Raw genomic sequence first — 27,387 nt, 5'->3', positions numbered from 1 at the left:
ATGTTTAATATACTCTCCAGACATGCACTAAGAATTGCAACATGACTGGTAAGAGTTAATTTTTCTTTCTTGAACCCTTTATCTTCTTCCATCCTGCAGCGAATCACTCTTTTGGTATGTGTTTTGTAAAAATGAGGGTGTTTCCTCGGGGTTCTGTCTGTGAGGCTCAGCCAGGAAAGTCTAGCCCTGACTACTGGCAGCTGGCGCCTGGCAGCTTGCAGCTGGCTACCTGTGCTGCAGCCATTGCAGAGCTACAGCTAGTCCCAAGAAGCTGCTGCTGTCCTTGCTCACAGAACACATGCAGGAGGCAGTCCTGTCTGGGCCTCCTTCCACTCTGTACCTGGCGGTCCCAGCCTTCTCTGGATGGAAGGAGAGACAGGCGAGGTGGGACCTGAGGAAGCAAGGTAAGCAGCCAGAAGGGATCCTGCAGCCAGGAGCCAGGGGCAGCCATATCCAGGTGAGCGTTGCTGTGTGTCCTATAGTTCTGTGGATTATAGATGAAAGCTTTATGTGAAAAGTCATGCAATTTATCAACCTGTCAAATACACTAATCTGTTAAAATGAATTGAGAGGTGAAAGTTAAGACCTCTTGTTGACGTAAATGATGCCACAAGAAATCTACCCTGGCAAGAGGATAAGGAACAACAGCAGAGTTAGCACATGGGAATACTAACATGAATGTGGTAATTAAATGAGCAAATGAGACCCTCACTACTCTGGTAAATTCCTTAAACCTTTGCATAAGAGGTTATTTTGCTATGATATAGAGAGTGACTATCAAATTGTCCAAGTAGGACACAATAAGTTATTTTTTAATTGGGGGATTTCACAAAGAATTTTGTGTCCATGGTTAGCACTTCCTATATTTGCAGTCTCGTTTCTGTGAAATTCCCTTTCACTGTTCAGGAACAAGACCTTGTCTTTTCTTTCTGAATATATGCATTTACCCTAAAGTCTCGGGCTTATCTTTTTCTATTTGATTTCCATGTAGAAGATTGAAAGATTCTCAACAGTTATCATAGCCACTTAACATCAAGAACTTTTACATGTAGCAGCTTTGGCTACCTGAGAGCATGAGGCTTCATACATAGCTAATTGGATTAATCTTAACTTTCTCTCTCTCTCTTCTCTCTCTGTGTGTGTGTGTGTGTGTGTGTGTGTGTGTGTGTGTGTTGTGTGTTGTGTGTGGTGTAGAGGGAAGAGAGAAAAACCACATCAGTTATCCCCTTCAGACCTCAGTTAACTTGTATAAAAGGAAGATAGTAACTGGGCCCCTTTCACCAATTTGATGTGATTAAGTCACACAATTCATGTACTCACATAAAAGTTTGGAGAGGGAGACTTGTGTAAGAATGAAGACGTTCATAGCTGAATGCTGGTACACTTGTGTAATGTCCAGGTCTTATTTTTAGCACTGTATTGACTTCTCTATTGATGTTAAATAGTTGGTTCTTGAGTATCCAGGGACATTTTCAGCTATATTGTTTATATTATAAGTGTAATTTGCCCTTGAGCTATAACACAGCTTGTTTAATTGGCTATCTTGGCATCCTACTACATACCTAATCAGTTTTTTCATTGGAGTGTTTCACCATTGAAGAGTTGTTCATAATAATCCAGGATTGCTAATCAGCTGAGGCTACTCCCTATCGTGTTCTTGCCAGTAAATGTTATATGTGGGTTCTGATAGTTGTCTCAACATACTCTTCAGCTGAGTTATTTGATTGGGTTAGCAGTCATCTGAAATAGAAAAATTTGGTTCCAATAATTGACTTTAAATTTATAAACAGAATCCTCTTTGTAATGCCCTATAGTTAATGAAATTGTTTGGAATTTAGAATGTGTCTGTGTCTCAGTAAGTACAGTTTATCATAGAATATTATGAATAAAACATGTTGAGTTATGCTAATCACTTTGGAGTAATTGCAGACTTCAGTTCTCTCATCTGTGTGTAGAATTTAGTAGGAAAAGAAATGAAACCCTGTATTAAGGAAGTAACTCACACTGATCGCTAATTATGTGATCTTATATATGTTAATTTATCCCTAATTTTTAGTACATTTTATTCTGTATCCATGTGTACATGCCTTCTAAAGTCTTTATGCTTTTCTTTTGTAGCCAGAAAAAGTGAAAGAGCAGGAGTAGGGTTACTAGAGGTGGGCATAAGGTTGGTCCAGTTTAGACAAGCTAAGAGCAAATACACACTGGCATGGAGGCTAAAAGTAGACACTGGGTGTCTAATCCCTCTTAGGTTTTTTTTTTTGTTTGTTTGTTTTGTTTTTTTTAAGACTGACTCTGTCATGATTTGGGAGCTGTAACTAGACTGGCTACCCAATGAGCTTCAGAGATTCGCCTGTCTGCTCCCTTCCACTCCTGGCACCGAGGTTTCCAGAGTAGCCACCACACCTGGGTTTTTATGTAGGTGCTGGGGATCCAAACTTGCATCGTCATGCTTCATTGCCAGGCGCTTTACTGATTCAGCTATCTTCCCAGTCCCAGGACAGAGACTGCTTGATTTGCTTCAGATATTAAGGAATCTGTAGATTAAGAGGATCTTAAACATGAACCCCTTCTCTCTTGTTTTCTTCAGCCTGAATGTCCTTTAAGGGTTGGAAAGGGACTGGACAGTGGTGGCACACTCCTTTAATCCCAGCACTTGGGAAGCAGTGGCAGGCACATTTGAATTTTGTGGTAAGCCTGGTCTACAGAGTGAGTTCCAGGACAGCGAGGGCTACACTGAAAAACACTGTCTCAAAAAAAAAAAAAAAAAAAAAAGTGGGAAAGTGACCATAAAAGTACAGGAAACAGCGCCAGTGAGGTGGCTCAGTGGCTAAGGACTAGCTGCCATAGGTTTGAGTTCTGTGTTGAGTTTTGTGTTTGAGCCTGTGTTTAAGTTCTGGACCCCATATGTTAGAAGGAGAGAACTGACTCCCACAAGCTGTCTTAGGACTTTCACACATCAAACACAAACATTAAAAATGATACAAGAAACAACTTACTAAAACCAATCTGGCTGCTAGGGATATAGTATAGTGGCAGGGAACTTGCCTAGTTTGTGTGAAGCCTCAACCAATAGGAATGGAAAAGAAAAATCCCAAACCCTATCATAAAACCTCAAAACTTGTCAGGTCTCAAGTCTTATCCTTTTTTCAGTCTTTTCCAGGGATTGCTTAGGACCTCATATTGTTCCACTTTTTTCTGGACATACCGTGAAGGAATTTTGGAAAACAAGTGACATGACTACAAATGAAAATTGATATTCATTTGTTTAGCTTATATATAGGAAGGAAAAACAGGGAGGTGAAGCTTGTAAATGCTTCCTTCTGGTTGTGACATGACAGCAACTGTGATTACCTGCACAGATTTACACACGATCCCACAGTCAGAATTTCAGCATAGATGGGGAGGAACTCTCAAGGCCCCACTCATTACAAAGGAGTTTATTGGCAGTTGATAGTTGCTAGATGTGGAAGAACCATTCTTCCTTTGGGAATGCTGTGACTGGTGAGCTGCCTAAGGGTGACCCCATACCTACGTACGTGGGCAGCATTAATTGGACTTCCTGGCTTATTTTTAAAAAGACATGAAGATGAGAGAGGCATATGTTGAAGGGAATCTGTGGGGAATGTGATATCTTATTTCAATATATGTATATGTGTATATGTATGAACATTTCAACTTTATTTTAAAATACAAACATGAAATAGATCACTTCACTGAACATTTTGTCAGGGGTGCCAATGAGATGCTCCATATTCTTCCCAGTGCAAAACGGATGAATTAAAAAACAAAATGTCTGTAAGATTCTTAAGAACCCAGCCAAAGCCATTTTACCCAAACCCATCAATTATACCTGCCCAGGAACAAGAACTGAGGCTATAGGTCTAATCACATCATGATGGTGTCTCTCTACACTGTCTTTCACCATTACAGTTTGAGAAATGTCCCCCACTGGGTCATGTGTTTGAACACTGTCTTTAACTTGTGGAAATGTTTTGGGGTTTTCTGATGCAGAAGGCATGGCTGGAAGAAGTGTGTCACTTTGAGGATTGCATCCTGGCCCCACTTCCAGCCTGAGCTCTGTTTTCTGATCTAATAAGGTGGAAAGAGCTGAGCCATTGGGTAGAGCCAACAGCCTCTGAAACTGAGGCATAATAGTTGTTTCTGTAAGATATTCAGTCAGAATGAGAAAAGTAACAAAGATTTGCTGTTAGTGTGGGTTTGGATACCATAACCAAATGGTAAAGGAAGAAGCCAGAGTCCTTTTATTTTTTACTATTTTTGTGGTGGTGGAGACGGAATTCAGGGTTTTGCATATGCTGTGCAAGTACCACGTCACTGAGAAACAGCCTCATCCCCCTTTTAAGCAAAGACTTTGAAACCAAATCATGGCTCATTGGCCCGGGAAAGCTTTATTTGCAGTGGACCCAACCAAGGGCTTAGCGTTATGACTCCCTGAGATGGAGCTGCTGCTTTTTTTTTTGCCTCCTTACCATTCATATATTTCTCCCTCCCAAGTTTTTCTTAAACATGTGCTATTATGTTCTTGTGTGCTCCTCCTTAAAGTTACATGATTGTGTTTTCTAATTTTTATTTCCTTGAATTTTGCTTTAGTTACCTATTAGCATAAAACTACTCCTAAGCCTACTGACATAAAATATTTACTATCTTAACATTTGTGCAAGTTAGAAATATAGACAAGACTTAACTACTTCTTGGGTTTTAGGTTCTTTTTTATTTAATTTTTTTTTTAAATTTTATTCACTTTATATTCTGATCGTAGCTCCCTTGGTCTTACCATCCCTCCCTCTTCCCCATTTCTTCTGAGCCCTCCTCCCTTACCAACTGAACCCAGCCTATCAAGTTTCATCAGGACTAGCTGCATCCTCTTTTTCTGTGGCCTGGCAGATCATTCCCCCGGTGGGTTTTAGGTTTTTACAAGACAAGATATCAGCTACAATATAATCAAGGCACAGCTTGTCTGAGAAAGGATCTGCCTGCAGGCCTTCTCGGATGGTTGTGACTATCAGTTTCTTACGAGCTATTGACCACTGTCCGCCTGGAGATTCTTGTCCGAATAGAGTAGCTAGGAACATGGCAATTGACATCAAAGCAGAGGACAACAGTGGGAAAAAGATACTATCTTTTAATTGGATCCAGGCATGTCCCATTGCTTTTGCTGTGCTCTCTGTTTAAGTGAGAATCCACAGTTTCAAGTGCAGGGGGGAGAGAGAAATTACATAAGAGGACAAATAAGGCAAATTACTGAAAGATATTTTCAAAGCTTCCCACACTCTTCTATTCCTTAACTTTTGAGTATAAGGCAATCACCCTTTAAACACCTAAACTGAATCTAACAGTTGGCTTACTGAATTTTCTAGACTTAATCCTAACTTCTTACTTGTTTTATACTTGATACTTGACTATCCTAGTCTTAGCGTCTCTGTTATAATGGGTAAAAGTGGAAAAATAAAATGCAGTACTAATTAAGCTGTCAGAATTACCTCAGTGGATAAAATATCAAGAGAAAAACATCTTAAAAGATCATTTAAATATTAATATTGTGCCAAGCTATTAGTAATATTTTGGAAATTTTTGTCTTCTTTGGCAGTCAAGCCTTATGAAGGGTTGATTTATCTGTATATTCTGTCTTCTGCTCAATTCAAGCTTGTCAGTGGAAGTGCTAATTGCTTTTGCAGTCCTTGTCTGTTTACTATCAGTGTGCGTTGCTCTTAATTATCACTCCATGTTACCGATGTAATGCTGTGAATCTCTCCAAGCAAAAGATCATCTGCCCTGCAGACTTTCCAGTTCTTGGCTATGTTTTATAAAAACATCAAATTACTGACATACTGCTTTAGTAACATGGGAGTGTTTAGCATCAAGGACTAAACTAGCAAAACTTATTTCAGTTACACATTCTCTGTGTTTCTTTTGAGATATCCAAATTTTAATGGAAAATGTTTACAGTAACGTGATTTTATAAAATATATTTTATTATAGGTAAATATAAAAATGAAATAGTTATAAACAAACTAAAGCATTTATTATGTAATTGAAGCATTTTTGTAGCTAGTGAGATGAAATGAAGTTACTTTTTGTTTTTGGTCAGTTTTGAAACACTCGTCTCTGTCATGTTTTATTCTTTTGTAAGCTGGAATGAGAAATTTCTCCTCTAAAAGTATTTTCTACAGGTAAAAATTATATGTATATATGCATATATACACAACATATACATGTATATTCCTAACTACAACTGCTCACAATTTGTATAAGTTATATGTATGTTCTCATATGATACACATATATGTATATATCTGCATATGTATGTGCATGTACACATATAACAATGATGAAAAGATGCCATGAATTAGAAAAAGCAAGGAGGGATAAATGGGAGGATTTAAAGGAAGGAGGGAGGGATTGCTACAATTACACTGTCTCAAAACTAAAAGAAAAATAAATTTGGCAGTGTGTGCCTATAATATTGCTCTCTGGACACTGAGGCATTAGGTCAAGTATTTGAGACGAGGGGCTAGAAGATTGCTCAGTGGTTGCAAACACTCGCTGCTCTTTCAGAGGACTTCCATTTGACTGTCAGATCCCTTATGGAAACTCACAACTGTGTGGTTAACTCAGTTCCATGGGTGCCGGTGCCCTTTTCTGGCCTCTGCAGGCGCTGCATATACACAGTGAATGTACATGCATACAGGCAAGTAAAAACACTGGTACATATGAAAGAATTAAAACCACTACCACCACCACCAACAAAAAAATCCCATGGGACCAACTTGGCCTCCAGAGCAGTTTCAGGCCGAGTGACATATACAGTGAGACCCTGTCACAGAGAGAAAAGAAAGTTTAGGTGACACCCACTGTTCATATTATTTAATTTTACCTCTAAACATTTTGGCCGTGCATCTTGGCCTACCCCTGGAATCCCAGTGCTCAGGTATGTTAATTTGAAGGATCGTGAATTGAGGCCAACCTTAACTAGCTAGTTAGATAGACCCCTTTCTCAAAGAAACTGAATAACTAGAACTGGGATTGTAGCTCAGTTATTAGAATATCTGTCATTCACAGAGTACCTGTATTATTGTCCAGCACAGAATAGAAGCATAGTCTAAAAATTAACACTTGGAAGGTAGAGGCTGGAGGATCAGAAGTTCAAGATCACCTTCAGCTCCATAGTAAGTTCAAGGTCAGTCTGGGTTACATGAGACACTGTTCTATGTCTCCCCACCCAAAATTGAAATAAATGAACCATCACCTGAAATATATACATTTGGAGATCTTCAGCAAGAGACCTCTTACTAAGGTGGAGAGCAACTGAGGAAGATGGCCACCATCCAGGTTTCCCCGTGCTCATATGCATGTACATATGCATTTCCTCCCACATCTGCAGTTGCTTGTGCTAGCTTCCTATCACTGCAGCAAGTACTTGAGATGACCGATCTACTCAGAGAGATCAAAGATGTGTTAGTGCTCATGCTTTTGCAGCTTTGGGTTCATTATCAATTGGCATTTTTTTTCTTTTAGGTTTGTGGTGAGGGAGTATAGTGTGGCCATGTGTGTGGAGGGAAGGAGAGGGACATGTCTGAAATCTAAGACTCTACTAGCTCCATCTCCTAAAAACCACCATCTCATTGTAGTGCCATGTTGTCAGGCCTTTACCACATGAACCTTTGTGGGAAACACCGTGGTGCCTGTGGTAGAGCCAGTACTCTGAAGGCTCCCCTACTACTCCATGTTGATCAGATAATAAGGGTGGATCACTTCTGCTGAGGCTGTGAGCCTTTGACAAGGACTGTGTAGTGCTATTGCATGGATTTAACGCATGCACGCACAGTGAATAGCTGCAGGTTGATTTTGCCAAAATTCCCTTAGTCACTGTTGGTGTCGTTCCCATCCTTTGTGCCAGGAGAGAAAGCAGGAGAGATGGGTTGTAACCAGAGATGGAACCCTATAACCTAGAGACTAAAACTGCAGTAAGAGTTATAAATATGAATAGCAAGTGTATTCAGGGGAAGCACTTTGATGTTTCTGCTTGTCTTCAATAAGAACCAGACCTATAGATGGAAATTTTATGCAAAAGGAGAATATGGGGCCCTTACGAAAAAAAAAAATTAAGAATTTCAAGACAATTGGGCTTGGTGGCACTTGCCATTAATCCCAGCACTCTAGAGGCAGAGACAGGATCTCTCTGAATTCTAGGCTAACCTGGTCTTCATATTGAGACTCAAAAAACCAAAGCAAAACCAGAATTTTAAGGCAGTAAAACCAAGACATTAAAACAAAAATATGTAGAAGACATGGTTACATGGGTCATGCACCCTGTGTTATAAAGATTAATGAGCAATGGAAGGTTGCAAAGTGGCTGAAAGCAAAGATCGATTTATGTGAAGTAGTAACCCAAAAGACTGATTGCATTCCATAGAATGTTAGGCCAAATCTTCATCTCATATGATATATGAAAGACTGGCATGATTTTTAGTGTTGGAGACTATCAACTAGATGGAGTCACTTTCTCAAAGGGAATGAGTCTAATTTTTATGTTGGTCAAAATAAGGAAGATAAAAACAACAGGAACAGATTGCCAAGAGATTGCAGTTGTTCTTGCTGAGAGCTTCTACTTCTGAGTCCACTCAAAAAATAAGAGCCTCTATGAATAACTAGTAATTAGACCTTGGGGGGAAAAGTTTTCAAAAGTTGAGAACCACAGCTATAGAAATGCATAAATTTGAATATGAAAGATCACGGTGAGATCTGCAGAATACAACTGCATCTATTCAAGTATTCACAGAGAGCCTCATAGACCCTGATTTGTACAGAAGTGCAGTAAACCTTCTCTTCAAGGTGAAAATTGCTTGTGCGTGCTTTCTCTTTGGACATAGCATGCTCATCAGTGCCTGTGAAAGGGATGGGAGGAGTTAGGGTTGGCAGGGTGGTGGGCAACCTGAAGCAGAAGGGAGAAGCAGGTCCAATAAAGCCCAAGAATCACTGGTAGACAAGCTCTTAATACCTATGTGCTGACTGTGGCTCATACTATGAATAAAAACTGAAAGACACAAGGGACCTTATATCTGTGTCCAGGTTTGCTGTAGTTTCTTTTCAGTCATAATGTGGGGAAAACATTTTGTACTAGTGACATATGTATAATTATGAGAAAGCAATAACTTTTTCACTCACTGTTTTTAAGGAAACATTTTTAAGAGTAATTAGTGAGGCAAAAGCTTAAAAAGCCTGAAGAGTTTCCAGGAAATTGTGATACTGCATTATGCTTGCCATGAAAAGGTAATGGGATCCATTTGTACTCCCTGGCAAGTGATTACATCTGTGTCATTCTGTTGTATTTGAGGAAGGGTTTCAGAAACCCCACAAAGTGCCTGATTTGCACTATTTTTTATAGTGGAATTGTACGTTGCTGCAGCTTTCTGAGATAGTGGAGCCATAATTGCATTCTGCAGTCAGCCTGATAAGTTCCCAAAGCCAGTTGCAAGTAAACAATTAGAGGTGATATATTAGGTTAAAGATTAATGTTTTGAAAACATTAGAATTTATTGACCTATGTCAATACCATCAAAGTGTCAACAAATATATTCTAAGGGTATTACAATTGTTCCACATTTAGTAATTCCAAATATCTTTCTTGATAATTCCTTCATTTGGATTTTCTAGGGTGTTTTTTGTGAGAAATTAGCGTTTTGAGAATTGTCCATGTTGATTTTCGTAGTGGCTCCACCAGTGTGCAATCCCGCTCACAGTGAATAAGGGCTCCCTTTTCACCAGGCCCCTCCAGCGTTGTTGTCAGTTTTGTTGATCTTTGCCATTCTCGCTGGGGTTAAAAAAAAAAGTCTCAAAGTTATTTTGATTTGTATTTCCTATTGCAAAAAATTCATTTGTTTTTTTTTTTTTTTTTTTTTTGAGTTATTTCTTAGCCATTTTTTTTCTTCTTTTGAGACCAGTTTAGTCCACAGGCTCATCTTTGAATGGATCATTTGGGTTTTTTTGACTTTTTTTTTTTTTGAGACAATTTCTTGTGTAGCCCTTGCTGTCCTGGAACTCTTTGTAGACTAGGCTGGCCTTGAATTCAGAGATCTGCCTGTCTCTGCCTTCTACGTGCTGGGATTAAAGGTAGTTCTGTATATATTCCGTCTTATATAGCTTGGGAGAATAAAGATATTCTCCCATTCTGTAGGCTTCTTCTTCACCCAACTAGTCTCTTTGACTGTGCCGAAGCTTTTCAGTTTTATGAGATCCTACTTGTTAACTTTTGACCTTAATTCTTGGAGAAATTACGTTCTGTTCAGAAAGTCCTCTTCTATACCCATGTCAGGTAGGGTACTGCTAGTGTTTTCCTCCAGCAGTTTCAGTGTTCCAGGTTTCACATTTAGCTCTTTGATCCATTTGGAGTCAGTTTTGTGCAAAGTGAGAAATGCAAGTTAATTTCTTCATGCGGGCATTCAGCTTTCCTGGCCAGCACCAATGGTAGAAGATGACTTTTTTTTTCTCCAGTGTACTGTTTTTGGCATCTTCATCAAAGAGTTAATGGCTGAAGTTATGAGTAATCATGTTTGGGTCTTCATTTTTGTTCCATTGGTTTACACATACTATGTCAGTACCATATTCTCATTGTTACAGCTTTGTAACATATGTTAAGTTCTGGAATGTTAATTTCTCCAGCATTGTTCTTTTTTATCAGAATTAGTTTGGTTATCCGGAGTCCTCTGTGGTTTCATGTGAAATTTAGGACAATTTTTTTTTCTCCTATGAATAATGAGATGAAGTTTTTTGGTTGGGATTGCATTGAATCTGTAAGTGGCTTTTAGTGAAATGGTCATTTTCACAATATTAATCCTGCTAATCCATTAGCAATGGCTGCTTTTCCATTTCCTAGTGTCGTTTATCTTTTTCTTCAGAGGTTTAAAGTTTTCATTGTAGAAGTTATTTGCTTCCTTGGTTAGATTTAATCCTAGATTTTTTTCTTTTCTTTGACGCTATTATGAATGGGAATATGTCCATAATCTCTAACTCTGTATTTTTGTTGTTGGTATAGAAAAGCTATTGAGTAGTACAAGTTGATTCTGTATCCTTCCACATGGCTGAATTTTCTTAGTTGTTCTTCTAGAAGTGTTCTGGTAGAATTTTTTGGGATCTATAATGTATCATATCACCTGCAAATGGGAATAGTTTGACATCTTTTTTTTTAAATACCTTAACTTCCTTTTCTTCGCCTTACTCCTCCAGCTAGTATGTCAAGCACAGCATTGAAAAGAAGGGGGGTGGACACCCATCTTGTACCTAATTTCAGTGGTATTGCATTAGACTTTTTCACCCTTTAGAAAATGTAGACTGTGGGTGTCTCACATATAGCTTTTATTATGTTTAAGTATTCCCTCTAGCTCTGTATTCTTCAGGATTTTTATCATGAAGTCATGTCGGATTTTGTCAAAGGCTTTTTCTGCATAACTGAAATGACCATGTGATTATTTTTCTTTAAATCCGTTTATGTGGCTTATTACATTTATTGACTTGGGTATGTTGAACCATCCCTATATTTCAGGGATAAAGCCAACTTGGTAATAGTGGGTAATGTTTCTGATGTGTGTCTGTATTCTGTTTGCAAGTATTTTATTGAGCGTATTTCATTCTATGTTCATTCTCCATATTTGCCTATAGTTTTATTTTTTGTCCTGTCTTTACCTGGTTTGGATATTAGAGCAATACTGACTTTATAGGAGTTTTGGAATATCCCTTCTGTGTGTGTTTTAAATAGTTTGAAAGGTATCGGCTGTAGGTCTTCTCTGAAAGAGAAAGTATACTTCTGCTGATCCATCTGGCCCTGAACCATGTGTAGCTGGAAGGCTTTTTTTATTATTTCAGGCTCCTCATTTGTTATTGGATTATCTAGGCTGTTGACTTCTTGGTTTAGTTTTGAGAGTTTGGCTGAATCTAGAAATTGGTACGTTTATTTTAGGTTTCCCAGCTTAATGGGGTACAGGTTTTAAAGTACCCCTGTACGAGTCTGGATTGTGTGGTTCTCGTGCCCGTCTCTGATTCTGTTGATTTGGGTCCCCTGTTCCTTGTGGTTAGTTGGACCAGGGTCTAGTAATCCTGTTCATCTTTTCAAAGAACCAGGCTCTTTGATTGGCTGGTTCTTTGTATTGTTTCTATGTCATTAATTTCTGCTCTGATTTTTATTATTTCTTGCCATTGACTGGTTTGTATTTGGCTTGTTCTTATTTTTGCAAATTTTTTGAGTTGTATCAGTAAGTCATTTATGCTTTCTGATTTCTTCATTGTAGGCAGTTAGAGCTATAAATTTCTCTTTCAGGACTGTGTTTGATGTGTCTTAGAGGTTTTGTTGTGTTGTGTTTTCACTTTCATTCAGCTCCAGGAAATTTTTTATTTCTTGATTTTTCTTTGATTTATTCAGTAAATGAGTTGCTTAATCTCCGTGAGTTTGTGCATTTACTACAGATTTATTTGCTGTCAATTTTCAAATTTTACTGCATTGCAATCAAAAAGGAGACACAGTGTTATTTCAGTCTTTTTGAATTTGTAAAGATTTGTTTTGTGTCCCAGGATACGGTCTATTTTAGAGAAGCTTCAGTGTTTTGCTGAGTAAAATGTGTATCTTTGCTCTTTAGGTGGCATATTCTATAGATATTCTTGTTTCCCCCTGTTTTTATTTATTTTTTATTTTTGGTTTTCAAGACAGGGTTTCTCTGTGTAGCCTTGGCTTTCCTAGACTTACTCTGTAGACCAGGCTGGCCTCAAAATCACAGAGAGTAAAGGCATGTGCCATCATGCATGGCTTTTCCCCCGTTTTTAAAGACACTCTCAACTTTGGTAGTTGTTTTCTTGCTGTATTAGTTTCATTTCTACTGCTCTGATAAAATGCCTTTACAAAAAAGAAAAACAAAAAAACAAAACAAAAAAACACCTTTGTAGTGAAAGGTTTTATTTTAGCTCACAATTCTAGGTTATAGGTCAAATCGGAGAAGTCCAAGGATCTTTTTATTTTTTAATTAAAAATTTTCTATTTTTTAAAATAGATTTATTATTGTGTGTGAGTGTGTAGAAGCACACACATGCATGTGTGTATGTATGTTGCATGTGTGTTGTATGTTGCTAGAGGAGACTAGAGGAGGCCCCTAGATACTCTGGAACTGGAATTACAGGCAGTGTGAGCCACCTGAAGTTGCTGGGAGCCAAACCCAGGTGCTCTGGAAGAGCAGCCATGAGCAGCTGAATCATCTTAACATCTGATCCAGCTCTCCAGCTCCTGTTTGGGATTTTTAAACACTGCCATAATTATCCTCGAGTGTGTCTCCAGAAAACTCCATCATTATCAATTTTGTAAGTGTCTAAAAAGCAAAATTCCTGGATCAGTGACATATCCAATGCTTTTATTTATGTTTTCCACTAACAAACTATGACATGCCTATTGTCCTACTCTTCAGGACATGGTTATGAGTGTATCAGCCTCAGGGACTATAACTCACAGACCATTTCATAGGAAACTGTTCATCAGTCAGACAATTTGCCCTTAACTGTTTGTCTCTGGCTTTCTCTTTTCAAAACCAATAGACAAGGAAAAAAGAAACAAAAGAAATAAAACACATATCTCATTTAAATTCTTTAGTTACCCAGTAAACCAGTTCCATTTGTTTTTCATGGCAGGAAACAGTTTAAATATCAGATTGAGAATGACAATTCCCACATTCTTTAGTGGAAAGAGCACTTATTCATTCTCATCATCATGTAATTTTATGAATTATCACAGCACTCTGTGTGCATAAGCCTAAGGCAACTTAGGCAACCCAGTACCAAATCTCTTCCCAAATTTTCCCCAGAAACACCAACTTTAGTTGTATGGTGGAGATTGAGCCCAGACCCTCATGCCTACTAGGCAAGTGCCCTAGCACTCAGCCACACCCTCAGTCCTTGAACTTCTCAGATGAGCTCTCACTGTGGCACAGGCTAGCCTTGAACTCAGGCTCCTCCTGCTTCAGCCTGCCAGGTGCAGGAATGAAAGGCATGCATCCTCATACCCAATGGTGCAATTTGGGGGATTTGAAACTCAGACAACTATTATCTTCTTGCTATAAGAACTTAACTCCCAGGAGTGAAAAATAAGCAAAATGCATTGTATACATGTATGGAATTGTTAAATAAATTTTAATAAAACCTCATTGAAAAGAAAGAACTCCCTTGTTAATCCTATGTACACACACCGGCAATACCTTTCTTGCAGTATAGTTATCTCACAAATTTTAGCTGAGTCTATCAGTCTTTGTGTTCACTACATAGTTATTCATAGCTGAGTCATAATCCTTCACAATTTGCTGTTTATTGTTTTGAAATTTATTTAAAATTCTTGTGAGTTCATGCATATATGTATGGGTGCAAGTGTGTCAAAGTGCATCATATGGAGGACGGGAACATGGCAATCAATTGTTTCCTTCCATGTGGGTTTCAGGGATTGAAGTCAGGTTTTCAGGTTAGCAGGTCAAGGGCCTTTGAGTACTGAGCCATTTCACAGCCCCACACTTTTCTATTTATTTAGCACCAATCCTCCAAACATTTTAGCAGATCAGCCAAGCTTTTTCAGTTTCAGTATCTCATTTTTTTCTTTATTCATTTGAGCTATCCCTATTCGAGCCCTGTGTCTGCCATTTGTCTGGTAAAGATGATTTCTAGCTGGTCTCATGTTATTTGGGATTTCCCTTGGTCATCATTCTCTCCTATTGCAAGAGCCTGCATTTCTCCTTCAGCATATTTATCTATAACATCTTGAAGACATTATCTTGTATTAAAACATTATTTTTGTAAATCTTCCATGTTTGAGAATATCTTCACCCTTCTTCTGTGATACTCAGATGGGTACAGCGCCCTGGGTGTGAAGTAGTTTTCTGAGTGGAGAAAAGTCATTGCTTCCTGGCTTTTGGCTTTGCCTTGAAAAGTCTGAATCATCGTCAAAGCTGAGTTTTTCCTTTGTTTCTATTTATCTTTGATACCTGAATATAGCTTTTGTGCTTGAGGGTGGATTTGTTTTCATCAGTTATACTGGATACAGTGGGAGCTTTCAATCCAATCAGCAGTGTTCATCTGGGGAATTGACTTTTTTCTCGTTATTTTTCCCTGTCACTTCTCTCTCTCTGGAACCTGCTGTAGCCTGATGTTATATGTTTCATCCTCTTGCTTTTTCTTCTTTGTGGAACACTGTGCTAACTTAAATTTTGCTTCCTATATGCTTAATCTCCAAGGGGTCACACTCTCTAAGCATGGCCTTTTCTTAGATTATTCTTATAAGTATGCTCTTTTCTTTTTCTTTTTTTAGTGTTTCAATAATAAGTTTATAACTAAAAATACTTGGTTTCATACACTGTTTCCTCTTCTTTCCACTTGTTTCTGTGAAAGTGTGATGGGGAAAATTGAGTCATTTAGCTTTGTGGATTTGGGAAAATTCTAGTATATTTTTTTCTCAGATTTTCAACCAATCAATATTTCATATATTCATTTCTCTGAAAGTCAGTTATTATTTCTGAGAGTTTTGTTCTCTAAAGTCACTGAAAACACTGATATAGCAAATACAGAACCATTTTCCTTGTGGGAAATACAGGGCTGGGCTCCTCTGAGCCTTTGCGCTGCTTGTACTTTTGTGTGGATTTGTTTTCACTTACCATGCTAGGGACAGTAGGGTCTTTCAATCTAGGAACAAATGTTCTCCAATTCTGGGAAATATTTTAGTTTTCATATGATATTTCCATCACCTAAATAATGCATAACCTAGTTTTGAGTATGTTTCCCTTTAAAATACCTCATTTGTAGTATATCGTTGATTTATCAACATTGAACTCTGCTCACGGCTAAATACTATAATTCACGCTTGGGTGAAGCTTTGTCTAACATTTATTTGCTTTATAAGGCAAATAGACCTGTGAATGGTAGCTAGCACTCAAAACTATGCATGGGGCCATTTGAAACAGAATAGTCAGTAAAAATTGATACAGTAAAAAAAAAAAAAAAAGTGATACTAAAAGAATACTTGTATACCCTAAGTGCAGGTCAGAAGGAAGCCTGTTGCCTTGTTTGGCCTCAGCTAGAAAGTTGTACGTCAGGCAACTTATTTTTTCTGATACTATATGCACATAAATTGTATGAACAATACTATATTAATTTGAAATTTTACAAATAAATGCTAGTAGGTAAGTTTTGAAATAAGAGCCATGAAAAATGAAGGTCACTTATACCAGATATTTCAAATTCCTGAACCATGTGTGATTCTATGACATAATTATGCCTATGTCCTATTGACATTTTTATATATACTTTTAGGCCTCAATTTTCTTATTTACCATTATTTCCACTTTGCACTTTTTTGAAAAATATATTTAAGTTGTTTAATTAAAATATAATTGCTTCACTTTTTCTCCTCCCTGTTCTCCCTTCCACCCTCTCATATCCCTTCTCTGTAAGGCCTTCCATACTCCCCCACTCCCTCTCAAAATGATGGCCTCATCTTGATGATTTTTGTTACATATGACCTAAATGCGTAAATACAGCCTGCTGAGTCCATTTAGTACGGCTGTGTGTATATAACTTCAGGGCTGTCACTTTGTAGTAGATAACCAATGAAGGGTGCTCATCCCTGGGAGAGACTGTCTTGGTCTGCAGGCAGGACCCTGTGGAATTTCCTCCTTCCCTGTAAATATGTCTGCTGAGCCTATCATTTGTTCGGGTCTTGGTTGGTCAGCCATATTGTTGATGTAACATGAGTATAGCTTCCCTGCCATTTCTAGGAGACATAAACTCAGCAGACTTTCTGTCCTCTGGCTTTTACAGTCTTTCTGCGTTCAAGTTATATCTAGTGTAACTGGGCTCCACATAACCTGTTGATCTTGGCATCATTCATAACGTGGTGGTTTTCTGTGATGGTCTTCAGTGAGGCGTGAGAGCTTCACTTGTCTGTGGATATAAGGATAAGTTTTAGAATGTAGATAGGGATTGTGCTGGTCTATTAAAGTGGTAGTAGTAGGTTCTCTTCTAAGATTCATGACTTCAGTAGCCCTGGGTAGTTGACTAGGCTTCTGCTACCAGTCATGACCTCCCTCCTGTTGATGGAGACCTGAAGTCCCATGGGATAGCTGTTACCGCATCTCTAGACAGATCTTGCCACTGTCCATCCTTGTCATTTATTGGTACCACACTGTTGATTCCTTCTTTCCCTTGGCAGTTTACATGGTGCTGTAATTTCTGCCATTATGAAAGCTTGACCATGAAAAGGAGGCCTTCAGATTAGAGCCAGCTAGCATGTGAGTTCTGTATCCAACGTGTGCACAATCTTCAACAATAGAAACTCAACCTGTAACCTCTGAGAGGCAACCAAGGGCAGCAGGAAAAGCCTATATCGTTTGGGGAGTCATTTATACTACCCTGATAACAGTGCAAATGAAGGGTTCTCATGCCTGGTATGGGTTTTTTTGTTTTTGTTTTTAGTATATTGCTCTTATAGGGAGCATTGTCAGCCCAAGTGACATAATTTTATTTATACATGTGCGTATGCAAGCATATATATGTATGTATGTATGTGTGTATATATATGTATGTATACTTATATGTGTTATATATAATTTTAACTAAACATAAAATAAGTGATTCCTTGAAGCTTTCTTAAAATTTTATTTTATTTATATATTTATTTGTTACAATTTATTCACTTTGTATTCCCACTGCAGCTCCTGTCTCCTCCCAGTCCCACCTACCCTCCCTCTTCTCCCTAGTCCCCTGATAGGGGAGGACCTCCTCCCCTTCTATCTGACCCTAGCCTATCAGGTTTCATCAGAGCTGGCTGTATCATCTTCCTCTGTGGCCTGGCAAGGTTGTACCTTCCAGGGGGAGGTGATCAAAGATCTGGCCACTGGGTTGATGTCAGAGACAGCCCCTGTAGCCCTTATTAGGAACCCACTTGGAGACTGAGTTGCCAGTGGGCTTCCTTTGAACAGGGGGTCTAGGTCCTCTCCATACATTATTCTTGGTTGGAGTATTAGTCTGGCCCCCAACCCAGATGTTTTGGTTCTGTTTTTCTTCTTGTACAGCTCCTGTCCCCTCCAGGTCTTTCTATCTCCCTCTTCTTGCATAAGGATTCAGGCACTCTGCCCAGAGTTTGATTCCCTGAAGATTTAACAAACATCCTAGGTGTTACATTTCCATCTTCCCTTCCCTCTTCACATATATTGAGTATATTGACTTCCCATTAAGTCATACTTTAAAAAAAATCATTTGCTTGCTGTTATCTCTTTTCTTATTTATTTTGTTTGTGATTCTATAGTTTCCTGAGTGGAGGAGGATGCCTAAAATCAGCCATGTCTTAACTAAAATTCCCTGTGTACGTGCTTCTAGGCAGGTGTTACACATTTATTAGGGAGTAAGTATTGGTTGTATAAAGAAGTGCTCTGTACCTTCTGCTACTATTTAGCTTTCCTGTATAGTACGTTATAACAAGACTTTAAATATATTTATGTTTACTGTATAAACAACTAGACCTGCTTCTCCCCGTCTTTCTGCTAATTTCTTCTCCATAGTGGAACATTGCCTAAAGAAGGTGGGGAGGGGGTTAAAAAAAAAACAAAAACCAAAACCAGTGTACCAAACAGACCTTGTCTTAAAACTTAGGCGGGATTTCTTTCCTGTTGCACCACAACGTCTTCTCTGGTCTTTTTGTTTTTCTGTGTTTATGATTTTATCAGCCAGTTACAAAAGATTGCAAAAGTGTGGTACTCATCCCCCCAAATCATCTACTTTGACCTTGGTATAGGAAACAACATCAGTGGCCTTGGCTTAGTTCTTGGTTCTTATCTTAGTTACTTTTCTGCTGCTGCATGAAACCAAAAGCAGCTTGTGGAGGAAGGAATTTGTTTTACATATCCTGAATCACAGACCATTGAGGGAAGTCAGGCAGGAACTCAAAGAGGGCAGGAACCTAGAGGCAGGAGCTGATGAAGAGGCCACGAAGGAGTGCGGCTTACTGGCTTGCTCCTCATGGCTTGTTCAGCCTGCTTTCTCATAGAATCTGGGACCACTGGTCCGGAAATGGCACCACCCACGATGAGATGGGCCCTCCCCCATTAATCACTAATTAAGAACATACAGGTTTGCCTGTAGACAGACCTATGGAGGCATTTTCTCAACTGAGGTCCCCTCCTCTTAGATAACTACAGCTTGTGTCAAGTTGACATAAAACTAGGCAGCATGGCTGCCTAGTTGAAGATACTCTTAAGGTTTTATATCCACTGCCACATTTGTCAGGACTTCCCAAATGTAAACTTGAAAACTGAGTCATTTTCTTTAGTTGTTTCTGGCCTCTTGGATGGCGCTTCCTTTAAAGTTGAGTGGTCTAACAGAAACAGATGATTATTTAATTGCACAGTTACAGTAAGTGCAACCCATTTCCCAGTAGAGGTGGGTAAGTGCTACCCTGGGTTGGGCTGGATTTGAAAGCCAAGGGAAAGCCCTCAGAGAAGCAGAGGAAGCACACGTCTCCCTGAGGATAAAGTGCCTGCCACCCCCCAGGTGCTGGGTTGTGCATAGCATCGGCTTCCATGAGGATTGTTTGAAACTGTTGGACATTATACGGTACCACCTAGTCATGAAGAAGGTGAGTGTGAGGGTTCATTTGATAATCAAATTCCCCCTTTCCTATCTGTATGGGTTTGCTTGCTGAACGGATGGATCAGAACCTTTACATGGGTTTCTCCATAGACAGTTGTTGATAGTTACAGTAGAGCCTTGGAAGGTCATGTTTTTAAAAGCTATGACAAGTCATGAAGATCCAGAGAGAGAGAGGTTAAGGAAATTTTCTGAACAAAATAGATTTCAACTGTAGACTATAGAAAAGCGGATGAGGGTGAATTGGAGCAAATTCCTTGTGGGTAGTGGAGTTTGAAGCAGGAGAGATGTGGGGAATCAGTCCCTGACAGTGACCATATAACCCTAGAGCTGCCATACAGCTTTAGTAGAGAGCCTGTACTGGGAAGCTTGGATTTCTTTTTATCCTTCACAAACTTACTTTTGAGTGTTTTGAATGTCTCTGATGTTCAACTTGCTTATCTATGAAGTGGAGATAATACCATCTCTGCAGAGATTTGTAGATGATTTGTGGTTGAGTTTGATTTATGAAAATTGCAATTTCATATAACTTAACCTAAACTACAATAGATAAAATATATTTTACACAATTTAAGATGTGTAAATAAATATGAAATATAAATAAAAAGTTGTCTACTTACTTCAAAGATCTAAGTAAATATACTGTGTAAGTGATATATAAAGCTGAGACCATTATTATTATTTCAGGATCCAAATCAGTATTCAAGGGAATAAGAGGGGATATAGATATGACTTAGATGATAAAGTGCTTGCCACACAACCATAAGGATTGGAGTTCAATCCCCTAGGACCCATGTAAAAAAGCTGGGCCCAAGAGTACACAGCTGTAATCCCAGCACTGGGGAGGCAGAGACAGGAGGCTCTCTGGGACCCTGCCCAGCCGGGCTAGCTGAATCACTGGGTGCTAGATCACCAAGAGACCTTGCCTCCATACTGTGAGAAGGGAGAAAGCTTAGCATCGGCTACTCTTCAAGAGGACATGGATTTTGTTCCAGTTTCCAGCACTGCGTAGTGGCTCACAGCGTGTGTAACTCCAGTCCCAGAGGACTGAAGCCCACTTGTAGGCTCTGCAGGCATCAGGTGTGTGATATATGGACACATATGCAGGCAAAATACTCAAACATAATTTTTTTAAGGTGGAGACATTTGTTGTTGAGTGCTGACCTCTACACTCATGCAAACATGAATCTATACGCACAGCAACAAAGGAGAATGTGAACAGGGGACCCTTCTCTTTAAGCAAAAGAAGGAAAACTGTACACAAGCTCCTGTGAGGAATTTTGAGGTACTGTATTGAACCCTAATGGGCTGGGCAGCTTGTTGCTTTGTAAAGACTGAGAAAAAAAAGTGGGCGTGACCATAAAGGTTCAGTGCCTTAGACTTAACACAGGGTGGCGGTACAGGGGTGGTGGGATGAGGATGGGGGTGGCGGGGTGGGGATGGGGGTGGTGGGATGAGGATGGGGTGGTGGGGTGGGGATGGGAGTGGTGGTGGTGGTGATGGGGGATGGTGCAGGGGTGGTGGGGCGGGGGTGGGGGTGGGGGTGAAGCCATCAAGCGAGCTGCCACGCTTCCCTCGGTCCCTCAGAACTGCTCACAGACCAATAGGAAGTGGTTGGCAGCCATTCTGTGCCAGGCACAGTGGAGTGAAACTATCAACAAATAGTTGAATGAATTAATGACTGAATGAAAAAAAAAATGGAATCGGACAAAATGTACCATCTAAGACCCAGCCTTGATTGAAAATGGAAATGCCGACAAAGCGTCATGTAAACTGGAGGGTAGAACAGCCATCCCTCTTGCTCCTTCACATTGTGGGCATGTTGATAGGACGCGGAGGCAGAGACAACAGTCTCAGACTTGTAGTATCTACTCCAGAGGCAGGAGACTCCTGCTTTTCCCCTCTTCATCCTGGCCACTCCTTGTAGCAAAATACAGTTTTTTGGAGTTTCCTCATCCGTGATGGCAGCTGCCGTGGGGTTACACGCTTGGTGGTGTAATGAGTGCGTAAGATGGAGGAGCGGTGTCACTGAAGGCTGTTAGAGTCCGCAATGGCATATCCGTTGTGCTGTTGGGAAATTCTGGGCCTCCGCCAAACACTCCATCCAAATGAGTTTCCTTCGAGTCAGAGTTTCTAGGAAGGGAGGGTTTTCTCTGAAGACCAGTGGCTGCTCCATTTCGAAGGGAATGCTGATGCCCCAGGGGCTGATGGCTTTCCCCGGGAGCACAGCAGAAGCTTTGTGGATTTCCCACAACAGGCTTACGGAGACTGATTCACCTCACTTAAGCCTCTAAGAGACCCGTAAGACTGGAGTCCGCATCCCTTGCCCTGGGCGGTCCCTTCTGCTAAATCTGTAATCAGAAAAGGATTCACTGATTCTGAGCAACCCCAAAAGGCATCTGGTTTTGAGGTATCTTTCACAAGGCTGTGGCATGGTCTTACGGCTGCCCTGCTATAATCTGTCACTCTGGTGACAGAACATTTTGCAATTTCCCCCATGAAATGATACTGGATAAAAACTGCCGTGTGTGTGTGTGTGAGCGTGAAAGCCTTCCTGCCCATGAGTGCACCTGAAGGCCCCTCGACATCCTGCTCTGTCACTGTCTGCCGCAGTGCTTTTGAGGACAGCTCTTGTTGGCTTTCTAGTCATCACCTCATTTCTCTTCTTAGCTGCTCTGTGTCCTTTCCGCATAGTTTATGATCACCACGGAGTATTTAAGATCAGTTCGTTCCCAGACTCTACAAGGAGACGCAAGGCTTTTACCCACTCTGTGCTCAGACTCCCTGGAGGAATTGCAGCCTGATAGTCATCAGAACTAACAGCTCCCTCTGGCATCGGTAGCTTGAAAACAGAACAAAACAAAAAACCACTCCGGCTGTCCTCTCTGTCTTTGCCCCTTAGGAAGAAGCCACGATCCGGCTCCTGGGAGTCAGAGCTGGCCTCTGCCACATTCAGAGCACAGTGCTGAATGAATCCAAGAAATCCCAGCTGTCGGAGTCTCTAAGTTTTTAGAAAGTCACTCTCCTCAACTGTGAGCTCTCCGGCCTTGCCTCCAGGTGTGATAGTGCCACATACTGTTTTAAAGCTTATTTTTAAACTTTCACAAGTAACAGGTAAGTGTTCTCATAAGAAAGGAATGCAGTGATAATTGGCACGAATTAAAACAGTATTACATGTTAAATTTTATCTGCCATGAAATAGGCATAGATTTAGAAATGAAAAATAACTCATGGTTAACAGTTTTAGCTTTATTATATAGTTATTAATTGATTAATTATTGGGTTGGCGGCATCTGTTTTTATAAAATTTTTGTATCTGAAATTTCCATTCTAATAATGCTTTTTGAACATGTAAGGAAGTGGGAGGGAAGTCTAAAAGACATGTTTTTTTTCCCTAAAACTAGAAACAGATTAATAGAAAATTTTAACAGTGAGAAACAGAAGAATGTTATTGTGCAATGATTAATTTTTTTGGTCTCTTCTTGTTTGTTTGTTTTTTTTGTCTTGGTAAAAAAAAAACAAACAAACAACTTTATTGCGTGTATGTGTGTGTGCATATCACAGTGTGCCTGTGTAGGTCAGAGGACAACTCTCAGGAGTGAATTCTCTTCTTCTGTGATGTGAAACCCGGAGACTGAATTTGAGTGGTCATACTTGGCCTCACATGTCTTTGCCCACTAAGCCATCTTGCTGGTCCACATTATAAAATTTTAAAGACATATTTATTCTTCAATGAAAAATTAAAATTTCCCCTTGGTGTTTTATACTCATTTATATCCAAGTGGCTACATGGTAAGTAGAATTCTCTAGAGTAACATTAGATCTTAACTCTCGCTCTTCTGCAACCAGCAGTCCAGTCTTTCATTGATGACATTTTCATTCTTCTTACTTTTTTCCCAGTCTTGTGAATTGAGCTTTTATGTAGTTTAAACTCTCCTTAAACTTGCTATGATGAGTAGGATGGTGTTGAATTCACAATTGATCTCAGGCCTTAGCCTCCTGAGTGCTGGGATTACAGACATGCTTCACCACTCCTGGTCCTTTTTATTCCTGTAGATCTGAGCTCTCATTCTGCTTTATTCCTTTAGGTATTTTCATTTAGGAGGCATTTTTGTTGGCTTACCCACAAGAGACTTTTATTCCTGTAGCTTTCTCCAGAAATTTGTTTCATTTGTTTTCTTTAGAAACCTCCCCCAAACACACACACACACACACACACACACACACACACCCCACAATGTGTCACAGGGAAATGTATCATCATTTATTTTGTCCTGGAAGGAGTTACATTTTTACATATGCCTCACCTTTAGGTTCTCCTGGCCCAGAGCTAGCATTCATTTTATTCCTTATTAACAGCTAATGTTACATAAGCAGTACTGAATGTTTGCTATGCAGCAGGCACTGCATTTAATAGGCTTCATTCTCACAAAGATGCCAGAGTGAGGGCAAGGCAGACGGTATGTTGCTAAACAGCATTCATGCAGCTCTGTGGGTGAGGCTTAGGAAGGTTCAGTGGGTGTTCAGAGAGGGCATCCATCCTAGCATAGAGTCTGACCTGACACGAGTCTAGGAAAGTGACTAACTTGTTGGGAATAAGGATGTGGCAAAATGTCTTGATTCCTTCTGCTGTTACAGCACAGTCACCACAGAAACTTGGAATAGCAGATGGGTGTGCATTTCTCACATAGCAAACAATTGATTCTGTAGCACTGATGCCAGATGTGTGTCCTCTCATCTGATTCAGCTCTGATACCAGATGTTACATCAGCCTCCCCGCCCCCTCGGCACAAACCCCAAGACCATCTTCCTGAAAATGAAGCTGTGAATTCCAAGCCTTGGTTTTTATTTGTGTGTTTGACCAATTGACTATAAATCATTATTGTTACAACTTTCTCTTTGAGTTTGGCAAATTTGCCTGAACAGCTCACCAAACTCAGAGAATCAGGCCTGTTGGGTTATTATAAAAGGATATTAGGAAACATAGAGTTAAAGAGATGCATAGTAAGTGTGGGGTAGAGGTAGAGGGAGCTCTCACAACCCTCCAGGTGTTTCTACATGTTCCTCTGTTGGGGAGCTCCTGGAGCTGTGTCCTTTGTTTCTGGTTCCCCACCCACCCAACCATTGTATAGGCTTAATTCCTAGTAGGTTAGGTGGAAAACCCCAGCAAGTCCTCTAAAAGATGGAGTGGGCTCTCTCTGCAATGACAAGAGTTTTATGACTCTTGATCCTACAGGAGAAGAACAGGTAGGTCAGAGTGTTCATGTATGTCCAGTAGCAAGATAGAAAGGCGGGAGAAGCTGGTATGGTGACTTCTGCCCCGAATCCTAGCACTATGGTGGCTGGGACAGGAAGATTGCTGCTGTGAGTTCAAGGTCAGCCTTGGCCACATAAAGCTCTTGGCTAACCTTAGTTACAGTGTGAAACTCTGTCTCAACAGAGAAAGCAAGAAAGAGATGGAAGGAGGGGTGAAAAGGGGAGGGAGAGTGGGAGAGAAAAAAAGAAAAGATAGAAGCGAGAAAGGCGGGGAGAATTAGAATTTCTGTTAGAATTTCTATGGCTCATCTCCAGAAAGAGAAATTTTAGTTTTTGTGGCCTGCCTTGGAGAAGGAGTTATAAGGCAAGAATCAGGTTCAAAACCAAAATATCGTGTATCAGAATTTCATAATGGAAAAGGGCCCTGGTAGACAAACACAGTTTGGAGGCATGAAATGAGAATGGTATTTCTGGGAAACTATGGGTTATTCCATTTGTCCCAGTGCTCAGTAACTGAGGCAAAGGCTAGAAACTGGTCTTGGATCTGTACAGATTCATAGTACCTTCAGACTCTCAGTCCCGTTTTCGGTAGTAGTTTGCTTTGGGTGTTGCAGAGTGGAGTGCACTACGGACAAAAGAAAAACCTGTTGCCAGTACACGTCTTTAAAATGGGGATTGAGTGGATGTAATAGAAAAGATCTGTGTTGTGACGGCCAGCCATTGTGATAGGATGGCATGGATGGGATGGAGTGGGATGGAAATAAAACGCTCCTTCCTGCCTAACTGCTTAGAACCTGTCACTGGAGTAATGTTAAAGAGACAAGAAGCAGCCTCTCAACTGACTGATGACATTTTGAACTCTTTCTCCAGCCTCTGGGAGTGAATTCTGGAACAATGTGGACCTTGGCACTGTGGGTGTTCTCTCTACTCTACAAATTCAGCCTGGCAGGTAGGTTAGCTTTTTATAGAGCATGTAGTTTATATGTTTTTGGACAAGAATTTTTAACTTTGGAACAAAGGGATTCTGAATATACACAGATGAACAACAAAAGAATCTGTGACATTTTGAATGTGTGTGTGTCTGCGTGTGTGCACGCTCGTGTGTGTGTGTGTGTGTGTGTGTGTGTGTATGTGTGTGTGTGCCCTTACATGGGCACAAGTTTGAATGTGTGTGCCAACAATAGAAAGTGAATACTCTTAAATGTGTAAATTTGGAGAGATGATGTGTCACATCCTTAAAGGCAGGGATGACCTCCTAAAGGTGAAGAGCATTCAGACATGTTCAACACATGATCCACAGGCTACATGCATTCCAGGACAGCTATGAATGTGATTCAGTACATTTCTAGACCACAGCATCACACCACAATGTCAAAAGGGTAGACAGCCCAAGGATATCTATAAGTACAGTCTGACATAAAATTGTAAACTTGCTGTGTGTGACAGCTTTTGAATTTTTTTTTTGTAACTCAATTATGTGGTTCTCAAGAGTGAAACGTGTAGATGACAGTTTCTTGTTCCAATGTCAAAAGTGTGTTTTGTTCACACCTACGCCAGGCCAACCTAAGAGCAATTTATTTTATTACAACCTATGTGTTTTTTAAAAAAATTAAGATTGAAAATAATCACAGTGGGCTGAATATTGAAAAGCAGGGATTTAATCATTTTCCCTTGGGTCCTTCTTGTTACTTATCTTCTTTGGATCTGAGAATTGTAGTATAGTTATCCTGTACTGTATGGTTAATATTAGCTATAAGTGAGTACATACTATGTGTGTCTTTCTGGTTCTGAGTTACCTTACTCAGGATGATATTTTCTAGTTCTATTTATTTACCTGCAAATTTTATGATCTCCTTGTTTTTAATAGCTGAGTAATATTCAGTTGTGTAAATGTACCAGTTTCCTCATCATTCTTCAGTTGAAGGACATCTAGGTTGTTTCCAGTTTCTGATATTATGAATAAAGCTGCAATGAACATAGTTGAGCAAGTGTCCTTGTCATGTGGTAGACCATCTTTTGGGTATATGCCCAAGAGTGGTATGGCTGGGTCTTGAGGTAGAGCTATTCCCAGTTTTCTGAGAAAGTGCCAGGATGATTTCCAAAGTGGTTGTACAAGTTTGCACTCCCACTAACAATGGAGAGTGTTCCTTTTCCTCCACATCTTCTCCAGCATATGCTGTCACTTGAGGTTTTTTGGTAAAACATTTTTTATTTTTTTCAGTGTTTTTTTTTAATTTATTTATTATTTATACAGTATTCTGCCTGCATGTGTGCCTGCAGGGCAGAAGAGGGCACTCAATCTTGTTATAGATGGTTGTGAGCCACCATGTGGTTGCTGGGGATTAAAATCAGGACCTCTGGAAGAACAGCCAGTGCTCTTAACCTCTGAGCCATCTCTCCAGCCCCAAACATTTTTTATTAATTACAGTTTATTCACTTTGTATCCTAGCTGTAGCC

General features: G+C 39.9%; 1 protein-coding gene across 1 annotated transcript in view; it reads left to right on the top strand.

The window, feature by feature from the left end:
• The first annotated feature begins 206 nt into the window (after positions 1-206).
• Il31ra (interleukin 31 receptor A) overlaps positions 207-27,387 on the top strand; it is a 67,343-nt gene continuing 40,162 nt past the window's right edge. The window contains exons 1-3 of the mRNA XM_060385720.1: positions 207-404; positions 22,577-22,788; positions 25,801-25,879. Of these exons, the coding sequence (XP_060241703.1) occupies positions 25,825-25,879 (55 nt within the window). The 5' untranslated portion in view covers positions 207-404; positions 22,577-22,788; positions 25,801-25,824. The remainder of the gene's footprint in view (positions 405-22,576; positions 22,789-25,800; positions 25,880-27,387) is intronic.

This window comes from Meriones unguiculatus, chromosome 6, assembly GCF_030254825.1.
Source record: "Meriones unguiculatus strain TT.TT164.6M chromosome 6, Bangor_MerUng_6.1, whole genome shotgun sequence".
NCBI lineage: Eukaryota > Metazoa > Chordata > Mammalia > Rodentia > Muridae > Meriones > Meriones unguiculatus.
This window is presented reverse-complemented; position numbering and strand designations above follow the sequence as displayed.